This window comes from Petaurus breviceps, unplaced genomic scaffold (assembly GCF_028583685.1).
Source record: "Petaurus breviceps papuanus isolate PSGF00001 unplaced genomic scaffold, PetGlider_PUasm1.0 91041, whole genome shotgun sequence".
Taxonomy (NCBI): Eukaryota; Metazoa; Chordata; class Mammalia; order Diprotodontia; family Petauridae; genus Petaurus; species Petaurus breviceps.
In genome coordinates, this window is record NW_027187400.1 from 38,590,838 (window position 1) to 38,602,631 (window position 11,794).

Here is an 11,794-nt window from a genome sequence, read left to right on the forward strand (position 1 = left end):
AGAGAGAGAGAGAGAGAGAGAGAGAGAGAGAGAGAGAGAGAGAGAGAATGTGTAATGGAGGCCTAGGACATAAGGCTGGAAAGTCAAGGGCCCATTAGAGGGTACAACTCTTCTGTTCATTTCCTCATCTCTATAATGGTGGTAATACTTGTCCAACCTACCTTCTAGGATGGTTGTCTGAAGTCCTTCCCCCTGGTAGAATATAAGTTTTTTGAGGGCAGGGACTGTTTTGTCTTTGTACCACCTTTCCTTGAATCTAGCAGGGCCATACATAGAGTAGGTGCTTGTGAACTTGAATTAAATTTTGTAAACCTTAAAGTACTAAGGAACATAAACCATCAACACCAACCTGCCTGTCAGCACCATTATCATCCCTGTGACCCAGTCCCTGCCCTGGGAGAGGTCCCAGTATGGTAAGTTGAATCAGCTGAGACAATACCAGGCAGAATGTGATTAAAGGCTGAGTAATTGGTATCAGGTGTCCAAAGGCTGTGTGAGCTGTGTGGGCTGGAGGAATCTGGAAAGGAATGCAGGATTCAGAACCTTGGGTATGTTAGAGACTGAGGCCCAGAGACTTGTCTAAGGTAACTCAGATGATCAGAGGTGAGTCATGATTTGCACCCTAGTCTCGTGCCTCTCCTTTCTCTACTTCAGGCCTGGAAAGAACAGGACTCTACAAAGTTCTCATTCTGATGGTCATTTTGCTGCTTTAAGGAGCAGGTAGATCTGAAAAGATACTGGGTCTCTCAGACCAGGCCAGTGGTTCTTGAGAAAGATGAGGCTGCTGTGTGGTCTCCCTGGAATTTAACAAGCTGAGATGGAGTTCAGAAAGAATAGCCCTCACCCTCATCCCCACCCCTCTGTGCTTTCCAACAAAGGTCCCCCAGTCTCCTTCCTGTTCACAGGTTGTAAAGCTGCTCTTGGACCATGGTGCCGATGGGGACCTTCCAGACCAATATGGCCGCTCTCCCCTTCACCGGGCAGCTGCTGCTGGCCACCTTCCTGTGGCCCAGCTACTAGTGAAGAGAGGAGCCCTGGTGGATGCCCAGGATGAACTACATCTCACGCCCCTGCACCGTGCAGCCTTGGGAGGAGAAGCTATGGTTGCTAGCTACCTCCTGGACCAGGGAGCAGAGGTCAATGCTGCTGGCTGGCTCCACAAGACCCCCTTGCACTTGGCCATGGAGAAGGGTCATTGCTCTATGGCAGAACTTTTGCTAAGGAGGGGGGCTAGCCCCAACCTTCGGACACAGTGGCTGGAGACTGCAGAAGACCTTGCTGCCCCAGGCAGTCCTCTAAAGACTCTCTGTTCCTTTCAGAAAGGCCAAGAGGAGAGGTGTAAAGCTGGGCAGGGCTCTGGCCCCTCCATGCAGACATCCAAACCCGAGGTTTGAGTGGTACTGTGTTACTGACTACCTTTGTGACCTTTGGATCCCAGGACTTCTGGGAGGGCCCTTGGTGGTTACCTGATCCAACTGTCCTCTTTTACAGAGGAGGAAACTGAGACCCACAGGAGTACAGTAATTTGCTCAAGATCACATGGGTGGTGAATGGAGTTGGCTTCTAAGCCTGGGTACTTATCTGTAAAATGGGAATAACACTTGCTTCACCTAACAGCATTACTAAGAGGAGAGTAAACCTTACAATGATGCACAAAATATGAGTTATTGTTGTTGCTGTAATTACTGGGACCCCAGGGGCGTAAGTGTTTTCAAGGTTGGGTACCCCTGGGGGACAAGTGAAGGTGGGAATTGGGAAATAAGCTAGACCAGCCTGTCCCACTGGTCATCTTTACCCTGTCCTGGGAGAAATGGAGCCGCAGTGACCCAAGGTCCTGGACATTTGGCCTCATGGCACAGCCAGAATAAGAATCCCCACCTTCTGCCATCATCTTTTGAGGAGATTTACCAAATAACAAGGACAGCTAGCATTTATACAACTCTTTAAAGCTTGTACAATGCTTAATGTGGCTCATCTCATCTGATCCTTACAATCCTGTGAAGTAGGTGCCATTATTATCCCCATTTTATGGTTGAGGAAACTGAGTCAGAATGAGGTTAAGTGACTTGCCCAGGATCACACAGCTGCTAACGCCAGTTATATCTGACTCTTTGTGACCCCATTTGGGGTTTTCTTGGCAAAACTACTAGAATGTTTTGTTATTTCCTTCTCCAGTTCATTTTACAGATGGGGAAACTGAGGCAAGCAGGGTTAAATGACTTGCCCAAGGTCACACAGCTAGGAAGTATCTGAGGCAGGATTTGAACTCAGGTCTTCCTGACTTCAGGGAAGGCACTATATCCACTGCACTACCTCGCTGCCCTCTGGACCTGACAAAATAAATTAATGCCTTTTGTTTGACTAATTGACTAATTGGTCCTCTGCTTTGCCTCTCAGAGTCCCCATCTCTATATTAGGAACTCTCTCTGACCTTGTTCCTGGAAATTCTATTTTTAAAGGGTAAACTGATGGGAGAGAGATTTTTCTTTAATTTTTTAAAAATGAAAGCATGTTGAAACATCTAGATATCCATAACAACTTCTGTCAGTAACTTCCTTTCTAGCTCTTCCTTGCTGATCTCTTTGATTCCTTTTGCCAAACTGAGTATTGCCAGATGTAATAAAGATTGCATCCTAATGGTTTTAATGGCTGAAGTCCAGGGAGGAGTGTGAGCCTTTGAGAAGGCAGAAAGTGCCCCCATGCCTCTTCCAAACACACTGATCAACTCCCTCTTCACTCTACCCTCCTGTTCCACACAATCTCCTCCGTTCAGAATTGCCATTTACTCATTCACACCTAATCTGTGTGGAATAAAAGTTCAGAATGTCTCCCTCTACACAATGTCAGGGACTTGCTTTTAAATGAGTTGGAGAAACTCAGTTAAAAACCACGAGCTCTTTTCCAACCGCCCCTGGTAGGATAAAGGACTGCTGTGGTTTGTCTTCATCTTCCAGGTCCCACAGAAAGCATTAGACTTCTAACAAGAGGTGATATTTATCAGACTATGTGATAGATCTCTCCAGTCAACCTTGCTCATAGGGAAGGAAAGGGAGAACAGACAATTATGAAGTGCCTACTATGCCCCAGGCACAGTATTAAGCATATTGCCAATATTATAACAAGGGATTGTGGGATCACAGATGGATAACTGGAAGAGACCCCAGAATTCAAAGTCCAATCCTTTCATTTTTTTAAAATATTTTTTTAAATAGAAAATTAAGACCAGGAGAGATGGTGGCTTGCCCAGGTTCAAACAATTGGGTAAGTGTCTGGGATTTGCATTCAGGCTTTCCTGACCCCAGAACCCAGGGCTCTAAACACTCCCACACATAGATTTGAAAATGCTGGCTTTACTTGGAATTAGAAACCATTTCTAGCAGGGGGTTTTAAGCTTTTTTTTTTTCCACCATGGATCCCCAAGTCCCCAGTCTGATGAAGCCTATGGGTCCCTTCTCAAAATTGTTGAGGTTTGGGGTTTAGGGGTGTTCAAGACCCCAAAATACCAACATGCCAGGTCCTGGCTGAGTGAATTCGTCTCAAGCCTTCTCAGTCAAAGTAAAACAGTTTATTAAAGATTCACCTAAATGGGTAGACTCTTAAGGAGCCTTAGTGTTTGTGATGCTTTTCAGGTCAGAACAATCAGGCACAGACTGAGTCTGAGTTAGATTTAATCTCAGCCCCTTTATGGAGGCCAGATAGATCTTATATACAGAAAGAGTGTGGGAGGGATCTAGGGGTGGGCTAGAGGAGGGGTTTGGGGAGGGTAAGGTTAACAGGTTTGGGTAGAGATATTTTGATAGGATCTAGGGTGGGAAGTAGCTGGACAATAGAGGGCTAGGCTAGGTTAAGAGTAACAGAGATGTGGGCCTAGTTATAAGGAAAGGCTTATGGCCTTAGGCAAATGCCTCATCAAGTGGGAAGATTCAAGGGGGTTCCCAGAGCCTAAACCCCATCACCTGGGAGGAGCAAGCTAATTTAAATGTACCAGGAGGGAAAACTTACCCAGGAGGACTTGAAAGAGGGGATTCAGGAAGTTGCATTCAGCCAATGGGAAACCAAGGGCGAAATCTGAATTGGGAACAGGCCACAAACAGCCTTGCATTTGTCTGAGCAAGTGTGCTCCTTTAGGGAGTTACCCATTCACAAGGAATGTAAAATAAATACAAAATAAAATGAGAGTTTTCCTGGCTTCAGCAACGAGTATTGTTCTTTCTAGATCAAGTTAGCTTCTCACAATCTGAACCCCTAAAAGGAAAAGACCATGTCTTTGAGATCTGGACCCCAAAAAGGAAAAACCTTGGACTTTTCCATGCGGCCCAGGTTCCCTGCCTTAGCCTGAGACAACTGACCCTTCCCAGTTAATTAACTGCCCTTTTATCATGGCCCCACGCCCAAATCTCCAATTCTCTGTTATCTCTAATCCAGACCAGCCCTTATCATCAGCATCTGGTCCCACCTTAGACCACCAAGTAGAACCCTTCCTGGTGGCCCAGGTCCCTGGTGTTCAGCTTGGGGCACCATACCCTTCAGAGGTCCTTCTCTGTTATCTCCCAGACTACTTGGCCACTCCCAGATCCTTCACAGTCTTTCTGTATATAAGGTCCATCTTGCCACCCCAATTAAATTGCTCAGATTCAATCTGGCCCACTTGTCAATACAAGCATCACAAATGCTCAGATTCCTTAAGAGTCTGACCAATATGGCAGATTTTTAGAATCATACCCACCCTGACCGGTGTTCTAATAAACCATGTCTTTGGCTGAAAGAAGACTCATTCGAGGTGGGACCTGTATGTTGCTATTTCAGGGTCCCAATACCCCTAAACCTAAGCAAATCCAATGCAATAAAGATTTATTAAGTGAATGCCATGACAAACGAAAGACAATTTGGAGAGGAAGAAAACAATGAATTAATTAAAAGAAGTAGTATTTTTTTTTCTTTTTGCTTTTTTGGAGGGGGGAATGCAGGGCAACTGGAGGTCAAATTTGAACTCAGGTCCTCCTGACTCCAGGGCTGGTGCTCTATTCACTGTGCCACCTAGTCACCCCTAGAAGTAGCATTTCTTAAATACCTGCTTTGTGCTAGGTACTGGAAAAGAATGGAACCCAAAGGAGGGAAGGATCCCTCAGAACAAAGAGCTGAGAACATTCTACTGAAGTGCCAACTAAGAGAGGGCTGAGGAAAGGCTTTGTTTAGAGAGGGGGTGTGTGAGCCAAGCCTCCAAGGAAGCAGGCTGTCCAAAGAGACAGAAAGGAGGGGGCAGGAACCAGAAGTGTGTAAAGGGCATAGAAGGGTGGGGGCTTTCAATGCCAGCTGAAGGGCTTGGATTTTATCCTTCAAGGCCTCAGGGAGGCATGGAAGGGAGTCAAGAACTATGATGATGCCAGTTCAAATCCCAGCCTTGCCAATTGCTATGACTATGGGTAAGCCTATCTCCACCTCAGTGTGTCAAAGGTAAAAGGATCTAAGGTCCATCCAACCTAAAAGCTAAGATCCTCTTCACACAGACAGACTTGTGCCTTAGCAAGATGATTTTGGCATCTGTGGGACTGATGAATTAAAGAGACCAGGAGCAAGGAGCAATTAGGAAGCTACTGCTGCCATAGTCTAGGTGAGAAACAATGGGGACCTGATCGTGGGGAGTATCTGTATGAATGGAGAGATGGGAATGGAAGAAAGAGATGTTATGAAAATAGCAATGATGAGTCTTGGCAACTGATAGCATGTGATTGATGTATGATGAGGGGAGGGAAAGGAAGGAGTTAAAGATATTGTTGTTGTTTTTTTTTTACTTTTTGGAGGGGCAATTGAGGTTAAGTGATTTGGCCAAAGTCACACGGCTAGTTAAGTGTTAAGTGTCTGAAGCAGAATTTGAACTCAGGTCCTCCTGACTCCAGGGCCAGTGCTCTATTCACTGTGCCACCTAGCAGCCCTGTTAAAGATGATTTCAAGGTGATAAGACAGGGTAACTGGAAAAATGGGCAGACCTAAATAGTGAGGTTGGGATGAGGAGTGGTTTAAAGGAGAAGATAATTAATTCTGTTTTAGGTAAGCTGAGTTTGAGGTGCTTATGGGACTTCTCACAGGTAGGACCCACAGAATCAGAAGTCTTCTTCATAGAAATGATATTTGAGCCCATAAGTTCTAATGAAATCAAGGAGAGAGAAAATAGGGAGAGAAGAGGCCCTAGGACAAAACTTTGGGACACACAGAGTGAGGAGATGGACCCAAAATCCAGCAAAGGAGACTGAGAAAAACTAAGACAGGCAGGATTGTAGTTGTATAGCGTTAACCTGAAAGTTTGGTTAAAGAAGGCAAACAGGGGGCGGCTATGTGGCTCAGTGAATAGAGCACTGGCCCTGGAGTCAGGAGGACCTGAGTTCAAATCAGGCCTCAGACACTTGATGCACTTACTAGCTTCGTGACTTTGGGCAAGTCACTTAACCCCAATTTCGCCCCTCCAAAAAAAAAGCAAAAAAATAAATAAATAAAGGAGGCAAACAGGCTAGGTGACATGCAAACTCATATTGTTTATTCCCTTAAAGCTAGACAAAGCCAGCAAACTTCTACAAGAGCCAGAACCTAAGTTCTGACTGCCTGAACAAAAGGATGAGAAAGCTTAAATACATTTTAGAACCATCCCAGTTCAGGGTGACTGTGTCACTCAAATTTATGATCTCCATAAATGTTTAATTATTGTATGAGAAAGGAATTTCCTTAATTGGATAGGTGGTAAATACAATAAAATAAGAAAGTTGACAAAGTGTCCATTGAAATTATGACTCAGGATATCTGTGTTTTCTTTACAATTAACATGCCATAACATAGTATATGTCCAAAAAATATTAATATAAGAAAAAGTTCCTTTACTCAAGTTAGCGCCTTGGGTTGAGTTGGGTCTCATCCTTAATGGCCATCAAGTCAGTCCCATCTGGCTTTGTTGACATAGGAAGAGGTATTCTCTGAGTTTAGTCAGAAAACAAAGAAACTGTTAGGTCCAGGCTCTTCTTCCAGTTGATTAGTTCAGGCCCTGGCCCTTATTGAGGTTATTAAATTGATATTAAAGGATTATCAAGAGCTTCAAGGGACCTCATAGGCTATCAGGCTCCACTTCCTAATTTTACAGATGAGGAAACTGAGACCTAGGGAGATGAAGTATCACACAGATAATGCCTCAGAGGTTTTGTTTGTTTATTCTCGAAAAGGACTGATGATACCATCGCCAGGGTGATGTCTTGAATTAGATTTAAGTGAAGTTAGGCTGTACAAAGTCACCAGCCTCACTCTCTCCTCCAATCATCTGGGTTCAGTGGCCAGACATAGGTCAGGATGACTGGAGATGGCCCTGGAAGACCCTGGCCTTTTTAAGCTAAGGTCTTTCCCTGGTCTCAGTTTGTCTGAGGTAATGCCTATTCAAGTGATTAAAGGCTAGGAAAGAATTGAGGCAAAAGATGGCCTAGTTTGCCTTCACAAATGAATCAGTCTGGGAGTGGAAGACCCTCAGAGTTTTGGCCAGAACAGAAACAATTGCTATTTATTACCTACTTGGAGCCATCAAAACCCAAACAATGAGCCCGTGAGGCTTGGGCTGAGACCTACTGTTAGTCAGTGAGAGCCAGAGGGATTTGGGTTTAAAGGCAGAGTCAAGTAGCACTGTTCGAATCCCAATGGGCTTTATCAAAGCCTCTTTTCCACAGCTATATTTCAAGAAATCAGAAATGAAAACCACATGAGACAAAAGAATTAATTGTCCCAGTTCTTTTAAAAAACAAAAACACCCTCCCCAAACAAAACCAAACCAAACCACAAACAAAACCAATAAGTAGGGAAGAAAAAAATGTAGCCCCCAAACTCCAAGGTATTTTGTGAAATATAAGTAAAATTTATATTCCTTTGGACAGAACACCCACATATATGACTCCCCACAGGCACAGAGGGAGAAGGAAGAGGAGGAAGAAGAGGAAGACTTATACTCAGGACCCCCAATTCCTGGAGACTGTGCTCTTCCCCTCCCCCCCCCCCCCCCCCCCCAGGAAGAGACTCAGAAGAAACAGTACCATAAACAACAAAGCAAGAAAGTATCCAGGAGGCAAGGGTGTTCACTAGTGCCATTAGCTATGGAGAAATCAAGGACAAGCTGAGCTGAGAATTTAGCAGTTCAGATTACCTCAGATTTAGCAGTTCAGAGCCATGTTGGATTGAGCAGGAACGGAATTATAATCTCCTATAGAAATGTGACCTATTATAAGTATACAGTTACTTAAAGCCACTTCTAATGTGTCTGAGTTCTCAAAGGCAGAAGCCCCAGGTTGGAAAGACTCATCCCCAGCAAACTGAGTGGGACAAGAGTGGGGCAGGGGGCAGAATGAAGGCTGATGGGAGTGAATTTTCTCAGTTTTTTTTTTTTCTTTTCTGCCATAATGGTAAAGTCTTTTCTTTTTGGAGGGCAACTGGGGTTAAGTAACTTGCCCAAGGTCACACGGCTAGTTTTTTGTGTTAAGTGTCTGAGGTCGGATTTGAACTGATGTCTTCCTGACTCCAACGCCGGTACTCTATTCACTGCGCCACCTAGCCGCCCCTAAAGCCTTTCTTTTAAGGTATGGAGTGCCCCCAAGCAAATAAAAGCCTACATTCATTCAAGCCAAGGGTCTACATTTTGCAAGAGGATTCAAAATGAAAAACGTTCGTTCCCAGAACATGTCCAGAGCTCTCCCACCTCTGTGCCTAGACCTGGGATGCCTTCCCATCCACACCTCGACTGCTGAATTCCTTTTAAGTATCCTTTAAAGCCAATTCCATGCCCCTGGGCGGCTTTAAAGCCATCTGATGCTACTCCCAAGCTCATCTTGGTGGGTTGTCTTATCTGCCTTCTACACCAGGAGTCCTTAGAAGTTGAAGCTAAAAAGTATCCTGTGCTTTAGAGTTTGACAAGTTACCATCTCATCTGATTCTCGAAGCCACCCTGGGAGGCAGTATTACTGTCCCTGTTTTACAAATGAGGAAACTGAAGCAGCCAGAGGGGAAGTGACTTGACCAGGGTCACACAGCTAGGACGACGGATTGGAAGCTGGATTTGAACTCATGCCTTGGTCCTTTTTTGTGTCCTGAATGCCCTCTTTGACTTGGCTTCTCAGGATGGAGGGAGACGCTAAATCCCACAGAGTTCATGGAGCACCCCTGTCCTCTATCTCCAGTGCCCAGGACCCCTGTTCTAAGGGCAATGGGGAGCCCCGGAGCTTCCTGAGCAGAGCCGGGCTGTGGCTCTCCCTGGGAGGGTGGGCTGGAGAAGCCAAGGGCTTCGGAAAGAAGGGGGTCAAGGGAAGGAGGTCCAGGCGGCCTCCCCGTCCTGGACAAAGGCACGGTGGCTGGTTCACATAAACGCAGCGCCCCCGGGGCAGTGTGCCCATTTTACAGATGTGGCCTCCTGGGTCCCGGGCTCACTTCCCCTGCTCTCCCTGCTTCATTACACAGACGGGGAAACAAGCTGCAGCCCCGGAGGTCCTCAGCCAGCTCGAAGGGTGAAGAGAGGGAAGGGGTAAGAGGAGGAGCCGAGGCCACAAGCTCCGCCCCGCTTCCCGGAAGTGCCAGCGGCCGGAGGCGGAGCCGCCCCGGAAGTACTCGAGGCACCGCCGCTTCCGGCGTCCTGTACGTGGCCGCCGCCACCTGGGGCTCGCGCCGCCCAGAATAGTCAGAGAGCCATGGTGCTGCTCACGGCGCCGCTGAGGTTGCGCGCCCGCCTCACCGACCGCTACTGGCGGGTCCAGGATGTGCTTCAGTACGCCCGGGTGAGCGCCCCGGGCCCGGAGCCCCTTCCCGCCTCCCCTCCCCCACTGAGGCCCCTCCTCCTCTCTCCCCTCCCCAGGGCTCCTCCCCTCCTGAGATCCCGCCCCTTCTCCCAGGCTCCTCCCCTCCTGAAGTCCCTCCCCTTCCCCGTGGCTCCTCCCCCTCCCGAGGCCCCGCCCCCCCCCCATGCTTCCCCCCCTCATGAGATCCTGCCCCTTCTTTCCCCTCCCTCCCCTCTTATGAGACCCCTCCCCTTCTCCCTTCCCTCTTGCTCTTAGCTCTTTAACCCTTCATCCCCTGAGACTCTTGGGGTTTTCTTTGAGAGAACACTGGAGAAAATACGTGAGAATTTGCCCTTTCCTTCTCCAGCTCATTTTACAGATGGGGAAACTGAGGCCAGCAGGCTTAAGTGACTTGCCCAGGGTCACACAGACAGGCAGTGTCTGGCTGGATATGAGTCTTCCTGATTCCAAGCCTGGGTTCTATTTTAGCTCCTCCTGGACACATCACTAAAAAACCCCAAAACCAAACCTTTGTTTGCCTCAGTTTTCCCACCTGTAAAAAGGGAATCATCAGAGCACTATCCCTCAGTTTTGTTGTGAGGATTAAATGAGAGCATATTTGTTAAAAAGCCCTTAGGTGCATAATAAATGCTGGTACCCATTTGTTTGAGGTCCTTAATTTTTTATTAGTGGAGGACTCATTTGACAGTCTGATGAAGTCTGTGGAGATGGATAATGATTGTAAATTAAAATGATTAGAAAGGAAACCGATTCCGTGTAAATACAGTTATAAAAATACTTAAAAAAAAAAGTTCATGGGTGGTTAGGTGGTCCAGTGAATAGAGCACGGGGCCTGAGTTCAAATCCAGCCTCAGACACCTGACACTTATTAGCTGTGTGACCTTGGGCAAGTCACTTAACCCCAATTGCCCTGTCCTCCCCCTTCAAAAAAAAAAGGTTCAGCTACTCCAGGGTAAGAACTCCTGTACTTAGGGTATGAACTATATGACCCTGGGCAAGTCACTTCACCTGTTTGCCTCAGTTTCCTATCTGAAAATGGGGGTGATAATAGTCCTTCCCTCCTAGGGTTACTGTGAGGACCTAATCGTAAAGTACCACCTGGGCGCATGGCTTGGCACATAGTAAGAGCTATTATTTGTTTGGGGCGCTGAGTGCAGCCTTCAGATACAAAGGAGAACCCAGACAACCCCTGCCCTTCCAGAGCCTCCCTCGGCTGGGGTGCACAGTGTGGAGAAGGCCTCCTGTGACCCAGCCCTCCCACTGAATCTGGATGGGGAGGGGACAGGAGAGGTCCTTGTGCCATGCACTGGCCAAGCTCTGGGGGACAAAGAGAAGCAGAAAGGACCTGGCACTCAGGCTCTGATGTTGTCCTTGCTGAAGAGATCCATATGGAGTAAGGGCTGGTCACGTGAGGGCCCCAGGAGGCCAGGTCCCTGAGGCCAGTGGGTGGGGCTTGGTTGGGGAGAGGTCTTGAGAGTTAGATTGAGCATCTTATATTTGATCCTGGACATAAAGGGAGCCGCTGGAGCTTATGGAGCAGGGAAGGGAAGAAACATTTATTAAGCACAGTAATCTTGGGGTTTTTTAATCCCCATTTTTACAGATGAGGAAACTGAGGTAGACAGGGTAAAGTGCCCAGGGTTACGAAGCTACAAAGTGTCTGAGGCTGGATTTGAACTCAGGTCTAACCTAGTCCAGCGCCACCTCACTGCAGTGGGTGATATGGTCACTCCTACCCCTTTAGAATATGACTGGCAGCTCTCTGAGGAGGATGGACCCCTTAGCAGACTATAAGGAGAGGTCTGGGGGGAGGGAAGAGGAGGGGAGAGGAGGAGACCCAGCGGGTAAAAAGGGCACCATCTGGCACATTCTTCCAGCCCTCTTTCCATTCCATTCCTTCTTTCACCCCCTCCTCCTTCCCCTCTTGTGCCCCCCCTTGGTCCCATCCTTCTGCCCACCTCCTGGGGCCCGTCTGCCAGCCTTTCCCT

At 47.2% G+C, this 11,794-nt stretch overlaps 2 protein-coding genes across 6 annotated transcripts in view; both read left to right on the top strand.

The window, feature by feature from the left end:
* The window catches only part of ANKRD65 (ankyrin repeat domain 65), a 15,862-nt gene extending 14,202 nt beyond the window's left edge, over nucleotides 1–1,660 (top strand). For all 4 annotated transcript variants that reach the window (XM_069079425.1, XM_069079426.1, XM_069079423.1 and 1 more), the window contains one exon: nucleotides 906–1,660. In XM_069079425.1, coding sequence (XP_068935526.1) covers nucleotides 906–1,394 — 489 coding nt within the window. In that variant the 3' untranslated portion in view covers nucleotides 1,395–1,660. The remainder of the gene's footprint in view (nucleotides 1–905) is intronic.
* A 7,935-nt stretch (nucleotides 1,661–9,595) lies between these two features.
* MRPL20 (mitochondrial ribosomal protein L20) overlaps nucleotides 9,596–11,794 on the top strand; it is a 5,821-nt gene continuing 3,622 nt past the window's right edge. For both annotated transcript variants that reach the window (XM_069079386.1, XM_069079387.1), the window contains exon 1: nucleotides 9,596–9,785. In XM_069079386.1, coding sequence (XP_068935487.1) covers nucleotides 9,699–9,785 — 87 coding nt within the window. In that variant the 5' untranslated portion in view covers nucleotides 9,596–9,698. The remainder of the gene's footprint in view (nucleotides 9,786–11,794) is intronic.